The 25,676-nt window shown below is 38.8% G+C and overlaps 1 protein-coding gene across 9 annotated transcripts in view; it reads right to left on the reverse strand.

Annotated features, from left to right (window-relative positions):
- The window catches only part of LOC126298880 (sarcolemmal membrane-associated protein), a 323,320-nt gene that overhangs the window by 186,324 nt on the left and 111,320 nt on the right, over positions 1 to 25,676 (reverse strand). For all 9 annotated transcript variants that reach the window (XM_049990412.1, XM_049990407.1, XM_049990408.1 and 6 more), the window contains 2 exons: positions 18,819 to 18,894; positions 1,061 to 1,228 (listed from right to left, as the gene is read on the reverse strand). In XM_049990412.1, the coding sequence (XP_049846369.1) occupies positions 1,061 to 1,228; positions 18,819 to 18,894 (244 nt within the window). The remainder of the gene's footprint in view (positions 1 to 1,060; positions 1,229 to 18,818; positions 18,895 to 25,676) is intronic.

Here is a 25,676-nt window from a genome sequence, read left to right on the forward strand (position 1 = left end):
ATTGCTCGATTGTCGCAGAAACATTTTCTGAACCATGTGGGAATGGCAGAAGGGAAAAAGAAAGCACGAAGACGTTGTGTAGTGTGTAGTGGAAAACAAAAGAACATTACTGGGAAAGCTGGGAGGAAAGATACGTCTTATGAGTGCAGTGAGTGTAACGTAGGTTTGTGTGTCACCCCGTGTTTCAAGCTTTATCACACTGTGGTTCACTATGCAAATTAACTTATGCGTATGTAGCTATGCTTTATGTGCAAATGGTATAACAAATGTCTTTTCAGTGTCAAATGATCACTTTCCAAAATTTATTTCTTTTTTAAATGAAATAAAGTAGTAAAAATAAATTTTTGACAAAATTTATTTTTGCCAAATCGAGGAGAAATCCTCATCACTTCTTGGAAACAGTATATGCCCCATACACATGACTGTTAACCCATGTAAAGTTGAAACCTTAAAGTTTTAAACCATACCTGTAGCTTTTGTGTATCTCTAACTAAACATCCTTTACAGCTATTTAAAGTCTGCTGAAAATAGAAAAAATCAGCCAGCACACAGGGAGTGGCATGCAGTTAAGGGCTTAGTATGGTAAGTGTTAAACTAACACTAATTTTATTTTTTAATTTCAATGGCCATATTTTCCATCTAGCATGATATCTGCCCTTTATATATATTCATTCACATTTTTTATCTTACTTTCCAGTTGTTTTATTACAATTTACTTCCTACAACTGCAATCCAAACCAATCAAAACTGAAGTTCTCTGCTTCCAACCAAACCAATTTGCACTTGTCACCCTACTAGTTTCTTCTTCTTGCTGGTCTCCTGTTGCAATGTTTCTCAGGCGAGAAGGTTCTGATGAAGTTAAGGAATTAATACTACCAATTCATACTACTATCAGCATCATTGTTTATCCTAGATATAATTACAGTCAGCTACTGCAGTTCATTACTTAGTATCTACTTCTAGTTGGCTTTGCAAACATTATTACTGGAAATTTACAGTACTGTGAGCTCTCTTTGAGGAAGAAAATTCTTCAGCCACATGGATTTGTAATAAAGTCTACCTTTGAGTATACAAGCAACTGACTCTCCAGTATTTCCACACGTGAGAGTAATCTGTCTTCATCAATCAATGCTCTCCAGCTTCTGTCTGATGCTTGTCGTGTTGTCTCCATGAGCCTCTGCATAGTGGCAAGTTTGTTTTCAAGCAACTGTTCACGTTGCAAAGCATCCTGCAAATAAAAATAGAACAAAATATTGTGATATTTTCATCATTGTGGTGTTCCAGGTGAATGAAGGTTTCCTTATCAATTCCACTAACTACAACTCAGATTCTTATGTCAATAGTATTTCTTAGTCACTGATACTTGTGCTACTGATTTGAGAAAATGTGAGGTCTCTAGTGCTCACTCTGTATTCACTTATGCCCCGTGTGTTACAGGTTGCGTACTTTACAGCAAAGTTTATGGAACTGGCTGAATGTTCGAATCATGGCTGAATGTTCGAATCATAGCAACAGCATCTGGATACCAGCAACTATGAGGCACAAAAGCTATAAAAGTTTTATTAATACACTTGTAAGGGTTCACTAATAACCATTCAGGCTTCATTTAAAACGGAATGACCAATTTTATCAACCCTTTTTTCCCTAAAATTACTCATTCATTTTCTGCAACATGAAATGATAACCTCATGTTTTAGAAAGAAGATAAAAGCCACAAAATTACCTTTGATGACAAATACAGACTCAAGTCATTACAGAGAGTGCTCTGAAGTTTATCTCTCTTGGCGTAATGGTTGGACGAGTGGAGTGCTAATCTGAATGCGCAGAGTTTGAAGCAACAAGTTTCCATTCTTTTTATTGTCTGTACTAATTCACTAGAATGAAAAGACAGCAAAATTTCGCGCCATAATTACACAAATTATGAAATTGTCTATGAGAGTAGAAATAGCTCGCCTTAGTGCAGGTTGGCTTCATATTAATTCAAATATTTTTCTTCAAATAGCTAAAGTTCCCTTGTGTCAGAGAAAGTATCGAACCACTAAAGCAATTTTTGGAGTGTTATTCTGAAATGATACAGCCAAAAATGAATTCACTGTAAGAAAGTTACAAATTCATACAAGTATACCTAATAGTTTATACACACCACTAAGTGTTATGGTAGTATACTAAGATCAACAGCGAATGAGAAAGGATGTTGTGCATACTTTTACACCTATAAACAAACATTGAAGTTCTCATGAATGGGCAGTTTTATGGTATTAGTAACATAATGTTAATTGCTCACTTCCTTGTCAGAAAATATTAACTGTACCACACGAAGTTTGTTATCGACTTCTACAACTAAATTATGCTCAGAATTCAAACCTTTACAGAGGCATTTGAACTATCTTTACATATCAAGTAATGAGGTAAGTGCAATTAAAGAGTTTTGAGTATGGTACGGTTTGTTAAATACAAACCAAACATCATGTTACAAGAATGAAAACATTAAAAAAATCATGATTCAGTGTCACTGGTCTAGTTGGGCAAAACTTTGTATTCCAATGCACCATTACATATCTGCAAATTTCTTCTGTCACATGTGCCACACCATTATTTCACTTTCCAATCCCATGATTAAAATTTTTGCACAGGATGTCAGGCACAGAGCTGTGGGGAAAGTTGGGAGGGGCCTTTGAACAATCACGGGCAGTAACTGCCAGAAATAATAATAAATAAACATAGAAAATGAACACACCACTGGATTTCATTACTCATATCCTGGGTTGGACTCTATACTATTATTTAAACTAGTTGTCACTTGACAGGCAATGGGCTGCAGGGCTCCCACCACCAATAAACCAATGGCAGCTGGCACTGTCAGCTGCTATTGCGTTGTCACTTCGTTCTGCTGAGCTGATTAAGGCATTGTGCCAGCCAGTCCTCAGCGAGCCGCTGTAGACATGCGAGCAAGAGATTTAAGCGACTTGTAGCTTCGCGTGATTACGATGTCTGATGAAAGCAGTCGCAACAGAGGGAGGCCGAGGCTGAACACTCCTTGGAAACCTCCAAAAAGTGGCGGACATGGCGTCGTTATACGCAGTCAGGCGCATGAATGTGTGTGTTCCTTAAGGGAGTATTTTGAGAGAGAGAGAGAGAGAGAGAGAGAGAGAGAGAGAGAGATATGCAAAAAGGCCTCTTGTTCCTTTGGATAAGGTGGTGGAGTGAACTGCAGCTGCTCTGCAAGTTAGCAAACGATCAGGAATAAGAATCTGCAAGGAGAAATTCAAGAAAGAAGGCTCAAGTGAATCATCTAAATTGGAGACACCTGGGAAAAAGAGGCGACTAGAGAAGAGGGTCACAAAACTTTACTCTTTTCAGGAAGATGCCATTGGTTGTCAAATATACACATTTTATTCGAGGAAGGAGTGTCCAACACTCAAAAACCTACATGCTAACCTCACAGCGGCTGACCTGTTTCAGGGTAGTAAATCGTCTTTGTTACGAGTCATGAAAATGTTAGGATTCTGCTATAAATCCATCTCTTGCCGAAAGTTACTAATGGAATGCCAAGATATTGCATCCTGGCGATGCCGCTTTCTTAGAGAATTAGTGGGGAAAAATTTTGATGATATCGTTTGGCTTGATGAAACGTGGGTGAATGCAGGACACAGTTTAAAAAAAGGCTGGACAGATGGTACCATCAGCGGTAGTATGGCAGCTCCGATGGGCAGAGGAAAAAGGATAATTGTAGCACATGCCAGAAATTCGAAAGGTTTCATTCCAAATTGCTGCTATTCAGTTCAAGTAAGTCCTCCAACTACCACAAAGAGATGAACCACAATACTTTTGTGAAATGGTTTGAAGACTGAGAGCTCCAGAACTTAACAAAAAAAAACTATCATTGTTACGGATAATGCTCCTTATCACTCAGTAATACAAGATGAAGCACCCACAAAGGCAATGAGGAAAAACGACATTGTTAGTTGGTTACAAAAACATAAGGTACAGTTCGACAGTAATTTGACAAGGGCAGAATTATTAGAACTTATACTGCAACACAAGCCAAAGAACCCAATTTACATTGTGGATGAAGTAGCAAAAAAATACAGGCACAAAGCCCTCAGATTGCCTCCTTACCATTGCCATTTCAACGCAATAGAGCTGATTTGGGCTCAGATTAAACGGCATAAATGGCAGAACATATGAAATTCACGTTAACAGAAGTGGAATGCCTTTTGAAAGAGGCAGTCGAAATTGTGACATCGGAAGACTGGCAGAAGGTAGTGCATCACGTGAAAGGAGTGATACAGGACGCATGGAACGATGAAGGTTTCTTACAACAAAGTGTCGAAGACTTGTTTATATCTGTCTAAACGAGCAGTGACACTGATAGTTCCACTGACTCTGACTCTGAATTAAGCGGTGTTTTCGCACTGCCTGATTAGTGTGTAGCGTACTTACTGCCATTAAATATTGTGTTTGTGAATTTATTTCAATTAATTCTTATTCTTGTTGTGAGAGTAAGAAATACTGTTTGGCCAGCTCTCGTCATCTCCTTACGGTAAGTTAGACTGAATTTCAATTCTATTTCATTTTGTATTTACACCAAGATGTTATTCAATGTGTGTAATAGTTTTCAAGACTTGCAATCTAAAGAAGAAAACTTTTCCAGGCGCGAAAATTTCTCACACTTCATTAGTTAATGTAACAATGCGCCTAATTAAAATTAAGAAAAGATATTTGATATGCTTACCACCAAGACCAATACTGTACGTAAATTTCAAAATATTTACATAATATTTATAGGAGATAGGGATTTTAAATCTCATACTTGTCTAGAGTTCAGTACTGATAGGGTTGCTTAAAAATGCTGTTTTCAGAAATTTATATAGAGGAAACTTAGTGCACTACAAAAACTTTTAAGGATTCTTTGCCGAATGCATTATTTTAGTAATGAATGGAAAAAAAAAATATTTTGCTGTGACACCAATAGTTTTTCAGTAATGACGTGACAAGTTAGAAGCTGATTGCAAAATCGAGAATTCAAATGGTTTCAAACAAATTAATGTAAACTGTTGTCCTAATTAAAATTAAGACTAGTTATTTGACAGATTGAGAGTTATTGTAGAGATGTACATATGTGGGTTTGAAATTTTTTACTTTTTTTTGTAGAAGATACAGGCTTTAAACTATTTTCTATCGCCGGGGGTAGCAATGCGCTGAGACGGCTGCCTCCAGCCAGTGCTTGACGTGACAACGCCGCAACTTCACAGCACAAACGTCAAGTGACAACTACTTTAAATCAGACTTTAATCATTTGCCACCAGTTAACTGTATTACACTTGTGGTGCTAATTGTGGATGGCTGACCATAACTAGCGTGTTGTCAAAGAGGTTTATGACTTACATCAGATGTAGCATATTGATCTGATATTTATTTACCTCTCATCATGCTGATGATGTTTAAGATGTTTACAGCAGTTTCTCTGGGGGACAAAGAAATGTTCCCTTGGTTTAAGTTGAAACTAGCATGTAAAAAGCGGAGTTAATGGGACTTTTAGTGCTTTACAAGCCAGAAACTAAACTACCAGGTTGACGAACTGGTCAAAGCACATAGTTTAATCAGGTTTCCTCTGTATCAAGCCTAGGTAGAAAATAATGCCGCTAAAAAAAAGGCAAGAAATTTACACTCAGTGACGCTAAACTACTGACAAAGGAAGCCATTGCAAATGTTAAACTACAGAAAAAAATGGACGATTTATTCAAGAGAAAGAGCTTCAGAAATTGAGTAAGTCAATTACAATTTGATCCACCTCTGGACCTTATGCAAGCAGTTATTTGGCTTGGCATGGATTGATAGGGTTGTTGGATTTCCTTTGGTTGTCTTCTGCAGTATCCTTACAGTACAGCTTAACATCAACTATATTCTACACCCCATTTTGTTGCCCTCCATGGCAAGCCATCCTTTGCTTACATTTCAGCAACACAATGCCCACCCACACAAGCCCTACCTTGCCCAGCCAGGTTGCCAGATCTCTCTCCAACTGAGAATGTTTAGTACACTATGGGCAAGGCCCTACAACCATCTTGGGATTTTGATAATCTAACACGTTAATTGGACACACTACCCTCTCAGCAGGACATCCAACAACTATATCAATCAATGTTAAGTCGAATAACTGCTTCCATAATGGTTGGAAGCAGCCCAACACATTACTGGCTTGCTGAATTTGTGAAGCTCTTTATCTTGAATAAAGCATCCATTTTTTCTGAAACTGTAATCATGTATTAGCTGTATATGTATGTCACGCATACCAATTTCTGTCTCATTCAGGTAATTCCATCACGATGTGTTTTTCTTGTCTTAGAGTGTATTTTGTGAGACAGTAATAGAGATAAAGTAAATATAAAGCACATGTGGAGTTGTTACACCAATTCATTTCAAGTCAGGATATTATAGAATTGTATAAAAGTGAAAGTATTTACATCTTCCAAAGAGACAACACTGTTGCAAATAAGCAGTTATTGTGAGGCTGTATGTCATTTGTGTGCTTAAGCAATACACTAAGAACAATTATACGCACAGTCATTTTAATCACTCTAGCTCCTCTGAAATAACTATATATTTAAAAATAGGAAATTCTACAGTAGAAAAAAAAGTATAAGGTAGGATACAAAGCATCAGACTGCCAATATGGTACAATCGCAGACTGATACAATAAATTAACACAGATGATGCATTGCATATATGTCTAACATCTAAATTTCTGTACAATTATTCATTCTGCACATTTCACACTGATGAAATACTTGAACTTCATTATGTACTTGTGTATGTTGTATGGATTAAAGCTGACCAAGCCCTGCAAAAACTTGAGTGGCAACAGTCAAGCTGAGGGACTAAAACTAGGTTGACTGACACTCTTCATAAGGAATGGTACACATTTATGGATTCTGAACTATTTGTAACTTTCAACAAGTACTACTACTACTGCCGCTCAACCACCTAAGAAGAAACTGCTCACAAACTTAATTGCCCAGCCAAAATTAGAAGCACCCCGAAGTGGAGGAGGAAACGAGATGAAATTTTACAGGTTGCAAGGGTACTTAATCGATTACAAAATCAAGTCAAATTTACAATGACCTTAGCAGTATGAGACCACTTATTAATAGGAATTTGGTCCCTTTCGGCCTGTATGCATGCCCCGACTCGATTGGGAAGGGTATCATAAAACTGCTGTATCCTCTTCTGAGGCAAACTGGCCCAAACTGTTCTAACTGGTCCTTGATACCGTGGCTATTGGCACTGGGGTGGAGTTGACAGCTGAGCTGGTCCCACAAGGGCATGGTCAAAAGTACTACCTCCAAATTTTTTCAGTAAAAATTCTTAAAGCTTTATTTTAAAAGCTTTATTAATGTTCTATACCTTTATTCTTCATTTCCATACATTTATTTTCCAACATAGTCACCCCAGCAACGAAGACATTTCTAAGAACAAGATACCACTTTGTTGATACTGTGACTGTGGAATATGTGACTTCATTGAAGGAGCCACAAGCTCCCCACTGCTTGATCACTATCAAAGTGAAGTCCTTTAAGATGTTCCTTTAGTTTTGGAAACAGATGAAAATCAGCTGGGGCCAAGTTGAGACACTATGCAGGATGGCAGATGACCACAAACACAAAGCATCAGATTGTTGCATATGCCACAGCACTAGTGTGAGGTTTGGCATTGTCACACTGAAGGAGACAGTGCTCCACAAGTGGACAAACTTTGAATTTGACACACTATTACAGCACGCTGTTTCTCATGCACTGATGTAATTACATTACACATCGCTATGTTACATGGCGCAATTCAGAGCCCTCTAGTGGCAGAGGGCAGCAAATACATACAATGTTAATAATTTCTGTTCTATTTAAAAGGCTTTAAGAGTTAACACAAAAACTTTGGAGGCATTACTTGTCAGCACTCCCTCCCATGTGTGTTATATTGGAGACAACACTATGGCACAAGACATAACACAAAGGTGCAGGATGTCCTTGATGTACCATTGTGATGTCTTTCATCTCAATAACTACCAACTGTACCACAAGCCATAACCAAGGCTCCCCACACCATGACACCAGGAATAACACCAATGTGCCTCTCAGATTCATTGGAAGAATTGGACTTTGCTCCAGGTTGCAGCCATACTTGCCAACAATGGTTATCTCCAGTAATGTAGAATTGGAATTCATCACTGAATACAATGCAACACTAATCAGCAGCCGGGCACGTTTTCCAGTCATGGCACCACTCCAAATGTGTCCATTTGTGTTGTGGCATTAATATCATACTACACATTGCACAATAATTCACTAGTTCAGGAACTGCCAGTCTCCAACTAATGGTGTGGGATGGTTCAAATGGCTCTAAGCACTATGGGACTTAACATCTGAGGTCATCAGTCTTAGAACTACTTAAACCTAACCAACCTAAGGAAATCACACACATCCAAGCTCGAGACAGGATTCGAACCTGCGACCATAGCAGCAGTGTTGTTCTGGACTGAAACACCTAGAACCGCTCAACCACAGCAGCCGGTAGTGTGGGCGACACACAATGTTACAGGGAGTCCATTACTTGTTCTTGCATAGCAACCGCAGATGTGAAGGGATAACGATGTGCTTCATGCACAGTACAGTGATCTTCCCTCGTGGTGGTCAGACACGGTGAACCGGAGGCTTGATTACGAGTATGCCTGCCCTCTCATTCCTGTGCAACATTGCGTCACTGTCACATTCAAATGCCCCACAAATTTGGATATAGTAAGATTCAACCAGCTGGTCAATGAAGACCGACAATGAGGCCCCTTCCAAACAGTCATGTGCTCATAATGCTGCCTCAAATGACTATGCAGCATCTCAGTGTCCTTCAATGTGTTCACTCAACATCTGAAATTATACATGCTACCATGCCTGGTAACAACATTGAATCCAAACAACACTAATGCACTCTGGTGGTCATTCTACCTTTGGCATATGGCTGGTGCCTTAGGATCTAGCCACAAACTACACAACAGAGTGCTGTGGGTTGCCATCCCATCAAGACACCAGCGAATTAACTGAGGCTCGTCTTGCATGAGACAGCCACTGCAATTAGGAGGACACCACATCCATCGGATATAGAACACACTAGCTTGTATCTGCAAGTCATGTGACTCTAGACAACTTCCCAGTATTCCTCTGCTGGATGGCCTTTATAGGACACAGCACAGTAGCCGCTGGTCAGTGTGAATTCTAGTCCTGACCTCAACATCTTGACCTAGCATCGGAAGTGCCACCAGTCTATGCTACAGTAGTGATGAGGATAAACTTTTCGTGACTCTTGTCTCTGGAATTTTGTTCCCAGTGCTAAACCAGGTGCAGCCTCCTTTTCGTTTGTGTGGCACCACATGCCGTTTTCATGGTTCGGTTCCACATTTGAATGAAACTGTTCCTGTTTCCTTTGGCTTGCATTTGACTGTGTGTGCTTTTGCACCTCACACTGTGATTTTATATCTTATTCTCACTTTTTTTTGCCTTGTCCGTGTCTCATACTAGCTTAACTTCATTCATTAGCTCTGATGTTTTTCTGATTGCACAGTTTCGCCGTGCCTGTCCACTTCTTTACTTCCTGTCGATGTTAGACCCCCTCTCATGTTTTTGTCATTGGCCTTGCACGCCTTATTTACCGTGGCTCCTTACACACCAGAACTTTTCCTTCTGCAGTATTCCCAGTCATTGGGTCCACAGTTCCTCCATTTGACCAACGATACCACTTGTTTCCTTGCACCCCTTGTTATCAAACACTGGAAGTTTTGTCACAAGGCCCAGATGTGCCTGGTCACACCACCTTCAAACACCTGGTTGTCCTTTCTCAATGATGGCCCTGCACATCTCATTCTTCCAGGCCACTTTTCATGCCATCTGCCTCCCTAACTGCCTGGTAGCTGTCCTCCACCACCTGCACCCAATGCTAATTACCACTTCTGCCAGGAGCCTGCAGCCATGACTGGCTTTCCTTCTGAGGCTGGCTCAATGCCCTGAGCTGCTCCTAACACTTGCAGTGAGGCATCTGACGAACTCCCAGAGCATTTCGCTATCAGCGTTGCATCTGGACCCAGTTGTTGTGGCTTCCTCTTCAGCTGCTACTGCCTGTCTGGCACCAGCAGGCTCCACTGGGTCCCATAGGTGCCGAGGAGGCCAAACACATAGCAGCAGCTGGAGAAGACACTGTGGCAGCCGGGTCCAGATGTGACACTGCAAGAGGTTTGAGACCTGTCTCCTGTCAAATGCCATCCTCCCAGCCAGCCTGTATCAGTGCAACATGGCACGCACTGCAGTCTCTGCACCAGGTACCTGCCACGCCATTCCAGCAGCACCTGTGCTCATCGCAGCCCTCAGTGCTGCCTAAGGTTATAGCATCACCACCCTGCCCGCACAGTGCTCACCACCATCAGCCTGTCCCTGGTGTTTCCTGCGCCATTGGCTTCAGTCTTCAGCATGCCACCACCTTCTTGGTCTGGTGGTGGCACCTCTTCATCCTCTCTCACCCCTGCTGTTGGTGTTCTGGCCATATCCTCAGGGCCGTAATTCCTTCCTCAGACTACTACTCTTCCGAGTGTGACTCACACGTCTTTTGCACCACATTTCTTCTCCAACAATGACAACAGAGAAGTGGGACCCCTGTAGCTCTGATGCAAATTAAATGCTGTTATCAAAACCTTTTGTAATATTAACAGACTTCAGTAAACTAAAAGGCTCTCTGCACTTCATATTATACGCAAATATAGGATTATACTAAAGGACACACCCACAATTGAATGTCTATCATCTCATAAGAGCATCCTGTAACTACCGGAGCAATTTTACCAATCTGTGTATTATTGAGACAATAGTACAATCTTCCTGCAAAGGTCACACAAAGCAAATTCAATGTGAGTCCACAACAAGAAACCTGTTTGTGTTCAAGATGAATCATGTAATGGTAAGAAGTTATTGCAAAGGTGTGGAGTTATTTGCATAAATCTTAAGAGACTGAACCTGAATCAATATATTTTCATCAAATGTCAGCACTATACAAGAAAGAATGCTTGAAATTAAAATGGTATTTCCAAACAAAATGCACATGTTACAGTCCCTTGATATATTTAATGTGAATAGAAAGATGAAGGTGAGCTTCATAGCTGCGCAGATCAATGTGTAAGAAAGTTACCAGTGTGTTACGATGGAGGACCAATCTTAAGTACTTGTTGTTCAAGTCTGGCACAAATTATCATTTATCAAAACATGTTAATACTGGAGTTAAGCACTCCTGAGCATCACTTTACTAATGTAATAATTTCATCCCCATTGTCTTCATCTTGTGTAAGCAAAATTAATTCACGTAACAGCTTGCCTGAGAAAAATGTATTAAACCAGTGGTTTGTGAATAGATTACCATGACAGAGGAGAGAGGGATATTTTAGGGCTGTTTCTATATTTCACCTTTGAAATTTGAAGAAATATTAGAAATAATGAAGCTGATAATTTCATAGATGAGGCTCTATTATTACAGACCACTGGTTCTCAATGTGGGCACTAAAACGCAATACACAGAACAGGTGCTAAATTACTCTTGAATGACTGTGTGCAAGACTCATCTCTTTCACATTCTACTGACATCATATTGCTGCGGCAAATCGAGTATAAAAGCACAGAAATAAAGAGTGGCATAACCGAAAGTAAATACTCAATTCATGGAAACACTGCAAAAGTGGAAACAATGCATAAGTAGTGGGAGTAGGAAAGCTGTGATAGTGATGACAACCACGAGTCTAATATTCAATACAGATGCACTAGCTTAACTGGACAATAATTCTTGCAGGGACATTTGGATAGTGATATACTCTGGTACGAGGAGTTTTTTAATCCAAATGATTGGCTAGACATAATATTTGGGCAAATGAAAAGCAAGTTTATATTACACTTAATGACACAGTCATACAGCAGCGATGTGTTGCTGAGTGTTTGATAGCTTCAAAACTGTGTTCTGGAAGCCTACTTCATCCAGCCAGTCATCTAAACATTGCGTCTTGGCACGAACAATTCAGGACATTGTGACAAGCTTCTACCTTTCCAGTGAACATTTGGTTCCCATCAGCAGTGGCATTAAGTTGAGGTAATGTTTCTGGTTCTTTGCTTTTATCTCCTCCTCCTCCTTCCTATTCTTTCCTCAATTTCATTTCATTATCTCCCATGACTTTAATCTTACATTGTATTGGTAACATTGTAATGGGCACAATAGATTATGAGCCACTTACACTATTTTGGGGGGATTTCTATGCATTTGTTGGTTTAAAATCAACAGATACCTCAAATACTTGGCATTACATTCCACCACCTGATGTAACAAAACAGTCACCTAGTAACTTGAAGAAATCCAAGAGCCACTAGGAAACAAGCACACTGTTCTTCTAAATTGGTCAGCTTGTCTTGTATACATGCAATGGTAGGACTCTTGTGTAGGTTGTTCAGAAGCAACCAAGCATTCTAAGAAGCCTTTTCGAGTTGGCAGTTAATTGAGGTTGAATTCCCTGAAATAAGCAAACTTCTCAGGCTGTTGTAATCATGCAGATAATGGGAAAAGTAAGGCTATCGCTAAACGAGCACGTTTTTCACATGAGTAAGGGACGAATTCATGCTAACATTATAGATCACTGCTTGTTGGATGGGGGCTGGCTGGCCACATGACACCTTTTCGCACGTTGCATGCCCGCATACTTTTGCGTTCACATAGCACAAACACACTCAGGTGCATTTTATGGGCGTGTTTTTCCCTCTGGGCACTGCCCACATGTGCAGGAAGCGTGTTGCGTTTTTACTGTCTGTCAGGGGAAAGTTGCCTTCCATGAACAATGGCGGTACTGGATGACTAAGAATCTGTTACCTGTGTAGCAAGTGCAGCAAGCAATTGATTATTTACCTAAATTCTATTCAATTTATTTATTATTTATATTACATTACTGGCCATTAAAATTGCTACACCACGAAGATGACATGCTACAGACGCGAAATTTAACCAACAGGAAGAAGATGATGTGATATGCAAATGATTAGCTTTTCAGAGCATTCACACAAGGTTGGCGCCTGTGGTGACACCTAAAACGTGCTGACATGAGGAAAGTTACCAACAGATTTCTCATAAACAAACAGCCACTGACCGGCATTGCCTGGCGAAACGTCGTCGTGATGCCTCGTGTAAGCAGGAGAAATGCGTACAATCACATTTTCAACTTTGATAAAGGTCGTTTTGTAGCCTATCGCAATTGCAGTTTATTGTACCGCGACACTGCTTCTCACATTGGTCGAGATCCAATGACTGTTAGCAGAATATGGAACTGGTGGGTTCTGGAGGGTAATACGGAACACTGAGCTGGATCCGAACTGCCTCATATTAGTAGAAGTCGAGATGACAGGCATCTTATCTGCATGGCTGTAATGGATTGTGCAGCCACGTCTCGATCCCTGAGTCAACAGATGGGGATATTTGCAAGACAACAACCATCTGCACGAACAGTTCGACGACGTTTGCAGCAGCATGGTCTATCAGCTCGGAGACCATGGCTGCAGTTACCCTTGATGCGGCATCACAGACAGGAGTGCCTGCAATGGTGTACTCAACGACGAACCTGGGTGCACGAATGGCAAAACATTTTTTTGGATGAATCCAGGTTATGTTTACAGCATCATGATGGTCGCATCCATGTTTGGCGACATCACGGTGAACACACATTGGAAGTGTGTATTTGTCATCGCCATATTGGCGGATCACCCGCCGTGATGGCATGGGATGCCATTGGTTACACGAATCGGTCTCTTGTTCCCATTGACAGCACTTTTGAACAGTGGACATTACATTTCAGTTGTGTTATGACCCGTCGCTCTACCCTTCATTCAATCCCTGCGAAACCCTACATTTCAGCAGGACAATACACTACCGCATGTTGCAGATCCTGTACGGGCCTTTCTGGATACAGAAAATGTTTGACTGCTGTCCTGGCTGGCACATTCTCCAGATCTCTCACCAATTGAAAACGTCTAGTCAATGGTGGCCGAGCAACTTGCTCGTCACAATACGCCAGTCACTACTCTTTATGAACTGTGGTATCGTGCTGAAGCTGCGTGGGCAGCTATACCTCAACACGCCATCCAAGCTCTGTTTGACTCAATGCTCAGGCGTATCAAGGCTGTTATTATGGCCTGAGGTGGTTGTTCTGGGTACTGATTTCTCAGGATCTATGCATCCAAATTGCGTGAAAATGTAATCACGTCAGTTATAGCATAATTTATTTGTCCAATGAATACCGGTTTATCATCTGCATTTCCTCTTGATATAGCAATTTTAATGGCTGGCAGTGTAGTTGCTAATTCCTGTATTTCGTATTGTGTAATGGGCATCGCCACTAACATGAGAAGTGGAATAGTCTGTATAATTTTGTGGAACATGCTGTATGCAGGTGTTCCTTGTCATAGCTGGGTAGAGGGGTTGGGGATTTGGCAGCTCTCTTTTCAGTTTGTAGACTGTCATTTCAGCTGTCTTCTTGTGTAGTCTGATGTGCGAAAATGGATCATCTGGATAGCGAACTAATTATTATGGAAGTGCAGAAACACCAATGTCTGTACGACAAATGGGATGAAGAATATACATACAGAGAAACAAAACAAAAAAAGAGTTGACAAGCACAGTTACTGTATTAACACGATTCACGTTGTTTGTCGCACTTCACATAGTGCAGACAGGGAACTGTCTGCTAGGCATGCCCAATGTAAAACTGCCTGGGCACGGCCCGTACTGCCTGAGGTGATGGTGTTCCGCCAGCAGAGGTCACGGCCGAATTCTCGCATGCCCTCTGGTGGACGGGACTTTACTTGCGGCAACTACTGTCCGTGACGCGCCGTGCCGATGTGCACCTCCCACGATCTTTCTGGTGGCTACTGCAGTTGCAGCAGTCGTTTTGGCAGAAAAATGGGATGGGTTGGATGACAGGCAGAAATCTGACCTTTGTGAGTACTGACAGTAAATATTTTATTAGTATCTATAAACAGTGTACACTGAAATATATTCATGAATAAAATATCAACAAGTCAATTTGTACACTAATAAAACTAGTTTTCATTCTAAGACATTAGCCCAATGATCTTGCCATCATACAGATACTTGAAAGAAACAAAAGTAATAAAAAAAAACAATCTCTGATACTTTTGCCACTATTATTCCCTTTTGTCCCATGTGCAGGAATACTCCCTATACTGCATGTAAGTGAGCCATCAAAACTGTAGCCATAATGTTGTCTCACAAAATTGTGATGTACGCAACATGCTTGAACAACAGTATCTGCCACATCCACAATAACGTCAACTAGATGATGAAATGTTCTCCATTTATAAGATAAAACGCCAAATGCACATTCTACATAACAATGTGGTGAGGTTAGTCTGTAGTTGAAGAGTTTTTGTGAATTAGTCAGGTTTTTTGCAGATGGCCTCATTAAGTTGTCACTCATTGTGAAAGCCTAATCAGCTACGAACACATAAGGTATTTTCAATCCACAATTATCACTCAGAAGTGGTGAAGCAGCTGGAAAATTTAGAGTTTAATTGTAAATTTTTTTATGTTCTACAGTAGCTTTGAATATATTATGGTCTCCTTGATGACCAAATGACAACGTCTATGAATCTGAAACAATAATTGCTATCTGCTATGGCCATCAGTAGAAAAGAAAAGTACATTTTGTAATTGCAATTTTCGCTGTCTGATCTGCAAGGTTTAATAATTCTGACGTGTCTTCCATCTATGGATCCCACACAATGAGGGAAGTTTGCTGTTTTCTCATACTGCTCGCTAATGTTCTTACACTCTTTTGTGGTCAGTTGTTTCATGTATTCCTCTTTCGGTATCTGCCAAATGACAATGCATATGCCTCTAATGCCAAAAATTATAGACTGGCCGAGAAAGCATCGAACTCCCAATCCCTAGATACCAGTGACATTTGATCTGATCCATTAAAAATGGTTGGTGGAAGCCTTCAGATTTTCTTTTTATTAATTTTTTGCATGAAGCATTTTGGGAAATCAGTCCCATTTTCAGGTGTGTTTTCTGTGTACTATGCCATTTATTTATGATATTTAAATGGGTGAAGTGCTGATTGGTCTATTGTCTTTACCGTAATGCATAAAAGCACATGCAATTTTTAATTAACGATCGGTTTTAAATATACATACCAATTAAAAATTGTGCATGTTTTTATACATTAAAGACAACAAAACAACGCAGCACTTCACACATGTGAAACATCACAAATAACTGACATATCAAAAAGAAAAAAAATCAACAGAAAATAAGAACAGCTCCCAGAAACATGTTGTGCACAACATAAATAAAAAGAACATTGTGACTGGCAGCAGAAACCTTATTTCATAAACAAAACTGTAAAGTTATTTCATTTTGAGTAGCAACTAAAAAATAAGCTGCAGATAAGTACATAAATCTGAAACACTTTAATTCACGATCTTTTAGGGATACAAGTACATAAAAAGATGTATGAGTCTTTCATACTTAAGTATGAAAGACTCATACATGAAATATGTGAAAAACCAATGAAGTGGCGATTCTGAAACATCCAACAAACCACATGTATTTTACAAACAGATGTCTTTCCTTGAAGGAACGGTTCAACAAATGATGGAAGTGAGAATCAAACATCATTATTGTTGGATGTATAATTTCAATGGTTGAGCTGTAGCAGCTGTTTCTATTAACTTAATATGAAATAATATTCCGTTATATTATATAAAGATTATAATGTTTTCAGAATTTGTGGGAATATAAATAGCAAAGTGATCAGAGTACAGTGACACCTGAACCTCCATCAGCAGGAAGTATGCTCTGACAAAAATCTAAGAAAAGAAAACAAGATTCATTTGAGGAGGAAATTGTGCGAGTGTTAAAAGGACTCTAGTACAATCTATGTCCCACATGCCTCATGCGAATGACATGTATCTCTTGTCACAACGTCCTGTGATTAGGAAACTGAAATTGCAGGACAAACTTGACTTCTAATTTACATTTATTCGGCTTTTAAAATCTTATGAAATTCACACGTCTTCCACTTCAAGTGGCAGCGCAGTTAAACAGCCTGCAGTACAACACTACGTAAGTTGTGTTGAACTGCAGGTTGCCACTCTGTGAAGAGGAAGGCGTGGGGAGTGCAGGTGCAGAACAATTTTTTGTTACACTTTTTGAGCATTAATTATATTTTGTAAATTCTTTGGGTTCAGGGGGTCTAACATTATGCACTAATATTAATTAAAATAATTTTAGCAATCTGACACAAGGATTAGTAAATAAAAAATATAATGTTTCTAAATGTAACCCCAAGTTTTTCTTCCATACTGATACATTCCCTCATGGATGTGTTCCTTTTTGAAACTCTTGTCTCCAATCATGCTCAAAAGCATTTCAAATGAGTTGACAGACATCCTAAAGTATTCAAAAAACTTGACTGGATTTGCCTTCAGTTTACTGTCCCTTTGTCGATCCCTCGCTTAACATCAGATGAATCCAGTCTTTTTTTCTCATTTCGACATTTCCGATCCCTGTGGATAACTATCACGGCACATAACTTAAGGACCGCATTCTTATTTAATGAAATTTCACTCATAGTTGTAACTGCACACAGGAGTTGTTGCCGCAGCTTGCACCGATGCACTACTGATGGAATTTCCCTAGGCCTCACACTGGGTGAGAAAAGTGCCCATGTAGCCAGTACTGAGCAGTGCCTTGTGTGTTGCATGAATTAAGTCATAGACGCATATGAAAAACATGCTTGTGTGGCCCTAGCCTAAAGGTGTGTAGTTCCTTAGTATAGTGTGTAACACAGAAGATGTAGAAGTCTCTTACTGAAATATACAAGATGATCACATGACCTTCAGAAGCCACAATAACTTTAAGCCCCTCTTTAAAAGAGTGAACAGTGTTTAGTTTCTTTTCCCAATTTGGAAAGCATCTTGCCCATCACACTAGCAACTTGGTAAGCAATGAGAAATTCATCGGCCAACTGAGTAACTATATACACCGGCAAAATGAAAACAGTAATCAGATGCATTCTTCTGGGAAACTGGCCCCACAAAATAAGGAGCTTCTTAAACACTGGCAAGGAAGCAGTGATTTCTTGGTGGGTATTTACAGAACACTTTACTGTTTTGTTTACTGTCTTTCTTCCCATATACCTCCACTTAGAAGCAGAAGCAGAGTGGAGAAGAAGATGACACGAGCTGCTGCTTTTCATTATTTGATTACTCTTCATACAGGTTCATTTCTGGCAATATTTCCCTGTAAGCATGGTTACCAAGTGACTTTGCTTTTTCTATTAAACATTTTTCAACTTCCGATAACTTTCATTCTCTGCATCTTTACTTTGCTTTATCATCTTTGTAAATGTAACTTCAAAGACATAGTAAACAATTTTCTCAAAAAGTGCAGCTATTTTAATATCCCAACAATACTATCAGAATTTCATTACTATTTACATTATATCTCACATATATAAAAGAACTAGAAACTGTTCACATGATACAGTATTTCATGAAATGAATTTGCTGTTCATCGTATTTTTTTTTTTTTTTACTTTTGTAACAGATAAAACACATGGAAATCACATACATTCTTATTTAAAGTTACAATTAGGGAGAGAGAGAGAGAGAGAGAGAGAGAGAGAGAGAGAGAGAGAGAGAGAGAGAGAGAGAGAGAGAATATAAAATGTTTTTGACAACCTGTAAGTACTGGTTGAGCTGGTACAGATCTTCAAGTGGAACCACTCCAATAGAGCTCACGACTGATGTTGAGGAACTGTAAATAACAAAAAAACAAAAAAACAGAATGTACATACTAATACAATTTGGACCATAAGAAATACTCAAATCTACTACCAAGCAGGTGGGATACTCAGAGGACAGTGGTGCAACTATGAGATTTACTTTTAGCCCCAGGAGCTCCAAATTATTTTAGGTTACATGGAGCACCACCCAAGGGAAAAATCTGCCCATGTTACGAGGGCTATTCAGAAGTAGGGAACATTCCCATCTGACGCCAATTGCGTATATGCTCGGCAGCTCCGTTGGCATCCATCCATGTCAACAGGAATGTCTCTGCGTGACTGGTTTTTTCAATATTTGAATTTGAAATGTGTACTGAAATCGAAAATCCCGCCTGTTGTGAGGTGCAGTCTGAGATACAGTTTTTGTTGGCAAAAAACATAAAACCTATAGAAATTTATCGTGAACTGTACAAAGTGTACAGAAACAACATAATGAGTGAATGTTCTGTCCAGAAATGGTGCATTCGGTTTAAAAATGGCCGAACCAACATTCATGATGAAGAGAAGAGTGGACGCCCGAGCAATGTGACTGACGATCTTGTTGCTAAAGTTCATGAAACGATCCGTGAAAACCATCACTTCACACTGAGCTTTTGATTTCTTTTCCACAAGTTTCACAGACTTTGTTGTTTGAAAGCTAGGCTACCACAAATTTTGTGTTTGCACGACAATGCCCAACCTCACACAGCAAACCGCACTGAAGAACTCCTTAATTCATTCAAATGGGAAATTCTCTCTCATCCACCCTACAGCCACGATCTTGCACCAAGCAACTTCCACTTGTTTCCCTAAATGAAGAACTGGCTTGCAACACACTGCTTTGCTGACGACGCGGAACTCAAGGCAGCCATGTTTCACTGGCTGAAGTCTTAGACGGCAGAATTTTATGTCTAAGGTCTTTCAAAGCTTGTCCACCTGTATGATAAGTGCCTCAATGTGTTTGGTGACTATGTGCAAAAGTAGTATGTCAGTCGCTCTTTAAGATTTATATAATAAAATGTATTTCTTGTATTTAATTTTTTTTTAATGCCAAAACATTCCCTAATTTCTGAATAGCCCTTTTACAATAGGCTACAAATCTTTTAATACATATTTATTTTAAGTGATTGTGTTTCCAATGTGAGATCAGTTTCAGAGTACTCAGTGACATAATAACTAAAAGCACAATGTTTGGAACATACAGGGTGCTCAGTAATGTATTTTCTCTGGTAAAAGGTGTAACAAGCAAAAGTGATCAAAACCTGGACAATGAAAGTTTTTAGTATATACACACAAATTCTGAACTTGAACATACAGACTGTTCAAAATTTTTATTCACTCTTTGATCTAATAACTAAATAATACATTTTTTTTCCTCGATGAAAAGTTTCAAAAAAAAAAAAATATAAAAAAAACCTTGCACAAAAATAAGTTACAGTATATTGAAAACTTACAAGAAACACTCTTCAGTAGGAGAGAATGCAGTCATGTACAGATGATTCTGAATGACTCTCATATAGATTGCGACAAACTTCATATCCAGAGTAGTTTGCGTATATGAACAAACAAATGAAGATGGTATATAAAGGTAATAGAGAAGTAGCCATGAATTTACTTTAAGAAATAGAAGTTTTCTGAATGAGTTACTGCAGTTACTGCATGTGAGGGTTGCCAAATAAAATTTTGGCATAGCTTGAATTATGGTCAGGGGTAGCACCAACCCAGGGCAAAAAATGTCCTCGATTATAGAAGTTGCATTTCTTATTTCCAATTTTTAACATTTTAACCATATGTTGTGAGAGAGTGAATGATTTTTTTCTACATCTAAAAATGGACTCTGTTTGATAGCTTAGCCTACTTTAAATTTTCTTTTATATGTGCCTATATACTGCTCCTCATCTCCAATATTTAGCGATTATCAATCTATCCTGTTTCATATTACTATTATTCCATCCTGGATTTTAAACTGTTTAAATATTGCCAATGTTACTTTCATGCACGTTTAACTCACTGTTGATCCTCTAACAATGTATGCCTCAATAAGTGCCAGATGACAAATCCAAAGATCTCCGGTTCTAGCTCCAGTCAATCCAACGACTTATCATCTCTCGCCACTTCTTTCACCTCTGGCAATGATTTGCTAATGTGAAACATGCGATGTTGCAGTGAGGTTTAGAGTTCCCATCAGAGCGTTAGTCCCATGTAACTGGCCGAGTAAGTTTTTTTAAAGGTCAGAGGAATGCAAGGGCATCATACCACCTCCAATAGGATAATGCTTAGTAAAGTGCTAGAGTTTTCAAAAACATTGATTAAAGGTTTACATTACCTTGCCTCTAACAGTGAAAATTAGTTCCAATGAACAATACAAGCTTTCACACAAGGAAATTTTATTAAAAGAAAGATTTTTAGAAAAATGGACAGTTATGTCTGCTCTGAAGTAAGATCTTAATTTTTAATAATTCTTCCAATAACATAAGAATGTACATTTAAATAACTATCATACATGAAGGACACCATCAAATAGCAGATTCTGCAAGTCAGCTTATAACACTACAGCACAGTACTGCATACTTAGCAGATTAAAACAGTGGAAACTCTACATCGGAATACCAACAATATAGGAAAAAAACAGACCGCTATTCACTGTAAAGAGGACATGTTGAGTTGCAGACAAGCACAATGAAAAAACTGCTTCACATTTAGCTTTCAGCCAAAGCCTTCTTTAGAAAAGGGCGCACACACACACACACACACACACACACACACACACACACACACACACACACACGACCAGAATCTCTAGCAGTTTAGTCTGAGCTGCCAGAGAGGCAGTCATGTGCATGAGGTGTGCTTGTTCGTGTGAATGAATGTGAGTGTGCTTCCTTTTCTGAAAAAAGCTTTGGGTGAAAGCTAAATCCGTAACAGCCTTTTCGTTCTGGCTGTCTGCAACTCAACATGTCATCTTTATGGTGAGCAGCAATCTATCTTTTCCTATATTGCTGACACTTGCCACATTATTTCTTACTAAATTTTTGAAGTTATTCTTTGAACACGAATTCATATATTTCGATATTTTGTTGTCAATGCTAACTTTAAAGTAATCTACCTGTAAACTATTGAAAATAATGTTGCAAAGGTTGTAGGAAGCGAATTGGCAATGTCAAAGTCTTTGCTGTATAAGGGGCATTCAAAAAGAAATGAGCTGGAGGCATAATGTTAGATGTATTGACCCTGGCTGTTGACACACTTGTTCCACTGTGACAAGGCAATGAATGGCTGTCTCATAAAATTCCTGGGGCTGCAATGTTAACCAGTTCCGCACGTACTGCTGACAGCTGGACGTCATTGTTAGTGGTGGATCATTTGACCTTATGCTGACGTTCTTTGACCTAGATGGCTACCTTCTGATTCACTTCCTGCAGCATGGGACAACAGTTAATGCCTAGCATTACTGACAAACCTTGACCGCCCTTCGCCAAGTGATAAAATCAAAATGGCCAGGTAGTCTCACCCTTGGAGTCATTCTGCTCCACAACAATGCAAAGCCTCATACGGCCTACACAGTCACGCAACTCCTGCAGAAATTCGAATGCAAGGCTCTCGGCCATCCTCCATACGGTCCAGAGTTCTCTTCCTGTGATTATGCCATTTATGGTCCCCTCAAAGACGTCCAGCTGTTTCTTTTTGAACACCCCTTATATGTAACAACCAAAGTTTGTCTGACGCTCTAACATCTGTGGTATGCGAGAGTGCAAGTAAGGAGTTAAAAGTTAACAGTGGACCAGGTCAAACATAAAAAGTGCCTGCAAGTGTGTGTGTGTGTGTGTGTGTGTGTGTGTGTGTGTGTGTGTGTGTAAGGAAGTACATCCAGTGTGGTGAATGGGATATGTGGCCAGGTGGTGGTGATTTAACAAGCAGGTAGTTGTATGGGCCACATTACTATGAGTATTCAAGGGAAAGTTTTAAGAGGATTATTGGAAGTAGTTTACTGTGTAACGAAATATATTAAAAAAAAATTGCTCATAACTGGAAGAAGAGCCTGTTGCCTAATAACTGTTACTGCCAACCCATTATTTTGCACCAGCAGCAGCTCTTCCTCAAATTAAGACTGTGCCGTTTCAGACATATAAAATGTATAAGACTTACCAGTGCATTAGAATCTGTTTATTGAGTAATACAGTATTGCTGTAAACTTTAATCCTCATCCAGTGTTAATGATTCTTCCACATCATTACTACCAACAGACAGACCCTATCATTACAGTAGCCAAATGTCACATTACTGAGAAAGACTAGCATATTAAATTATCGAAAGAGCCAGAAAGGAGAATTTAAATTTTGCTATTCCAACAAAAAGAGGAGTAATAATAGTTAGCTAATGGCATTATTTCAACATTTTAATTTAACTGCATTCAATATCCATTTGAAATGAAATCTTATTGAAGATCAGAAACTATTATCTGACAAAGTAAAGGTTTATACTCTCTTTTAAAAGTGATTTAATTCTGTTGATTTGCTGTGTGATCTTGGCTTTCGTATTTTCAGTGTTGGCTTATTTAATTTCCGCTAATTGTGACATCATTTTGAAACTAAACAGGGCAGCAACCATTTTACTTCATTAAACAACTACAGTTTCAGAAAAATTTCCATTTCCTAGATAACAACAAATACATTAACTGATAAAATTAATTGATGTACATAATTACACATTCTGTTCCCAATCATTACTAATGCAGTATATTTCTTTATCATTATAACAATCAGTAGTATACTTGTCTGTATTCTGTTGGTGCACGTTCCTCACAATCTATAACTTATCTGGAACTTTAGGTAAACCATGTCATTTATATACTGTAGGACTGTAGTTGCATGCCGATTAGTTGCAAAGTGAGTTTTTATTTTTGGAAGTTGGAACAGAAAGTAATTCATGTGCTAAAGTTACTTATACTTCTTTGAAAAAATTGTACCCATCTGTGGTGATGAGTTTAAGGAATTATTACCACAGTTATAATATTTTATGTCCTGCATGAAACACACATTTCTTAAAATAAGCTTAACAGCCTGTGAACCTATAAGAAGCATCACAGACTAACAAGAGGCGGTCACAATGTTGCGATCACAAATTTACTTCAGCATTTGTACAGCATTAGTAGGCCATACACAACGTAATGTGCAAGTAGTAAGGTGCAATAATCTGGCAATTCTGAGAAAATTGCAAGAGAAGTTTTACACTTCTATTATGTAACTTATGGATCTATGTGAAGGTGAAGGCCTTAAGAATTCATTCTGGTGAAGTGGTTAGCGTTTGTGTTGCAAGAAGGTCACAGACGAGGCAACTGTTCAAATTCTGCTAACACTTACTTTTTAATCTATATTTTTTTCATTACCGGTCACAGTGTTTAAATTACTTTTGTAACAGAAGCATACATCCAGTGATATTCAAAAAATTTGCACTTACACTATTTGTTCTTGCTACATTAGCAAAGTCTCACCACTACACAGGTTAACTGCAAAAAAAAAAAAAAAAAAAAAAAAAAAAAAAAAAAAAAAAAGCCTGCCTCTGTGTTTGCGGGTCAAAGTGTCGAGGTGCAAAGTAGTTCCAAGTACCTTACCAGACAGCACGTACAAGGCATTTCACAAATCACAACAGGCATATATTTGCAGGGAAACTAGATGTTTCTTCATGTAATTAAATTTAACTAAAAATAGTAAGTAATCAAATAACATGAAAATCACTAAAACTTCACACAAATACACATGGCATATATATATATATATATATATATATATATATATATATATATATATATGACCAGTGACGAGAAAAATAGATTTATAATTAAGTTGAAGCAGGACTAACTGTCACTGCATACATGTTCATCTTATGAAACTAACACTAATCATTTGACCTCCATGAATTCTAATGTCTGGCACCTTCACACATGTACCTCAGGTACATAGTAAATGCATAAAACTTTTCTTGTGATTTTCTCACGATTGTCAGAATTTTGCACCTTACTACTTGCGGACTATGTACACCTTTAGTAGGCCATTAAAACTACAAAGTTTGAAGTAAATCTGTGAGCCCAGCAATGTGACCTCCCCTTGTAAGTGTAACAACAACTGAACACTCATTTAATTAATAATAATAATAATAATAATAATAATAATAATAATAATAATAATAATAATAATACCAATTTGTATTTACTAATTATTTTATCAGATAATTCCATATCCACATCTACAGTGCTACTCTGCAAGTCACAGTTAAGTGCCAGGCAGAAGGTTCATCAACACACCTTCATGATAACTGTATTATTCCGCTCTCAAACAGTGTGAAAAATAAATATATATATATGAACACCTATATCATTCCGTGTCAGCTCTTGTTCCCCTTGTTTTATTATGATGATCACTTTAACCTACGTAGGCTGGCTCATAAAAATATTTTCACATTCAGAGGAGAAAGCTGGAGATTGAAATCTTTTACGAAAATCCCATTGCAATGAAAAATGCCTTTATTTTAACAATGTCCACCCGAAATCCTGTACCATGCCCATGAAACACACTCCCCTATTCCTCGATAATACAAAATGTGCTGCCCTTCTTTGAACTTTCTCAATGTACTCTGATGATCCAATCTGATAAGCATCCCACAATGCGCAGCAGTACTCCAAATGAGACTTGTAGGCAGTCTCTTTACCGGATCTGTTGCATTTTCGAAGTGTTCTGCCCATAAAACAAAGTCTTTGGTTCATCTTCCCACACATTTT

Source organism: Schistocerca gregaria, chromosome X (genome assembly GCF_023897955.1).
Source record: "Schistocerca gregaria isolate iqSchGreg1 chromosome X, iqSchGreg1.2, whole genome shotgun sequence".
In the NCBI taxonomy this organism is placed as follows: Eukaryota; Metazoa; Arthropoda; class Insecta; order Orthoptera; family Acrididae; genus Schistocerca; species Schistocerca gregaria.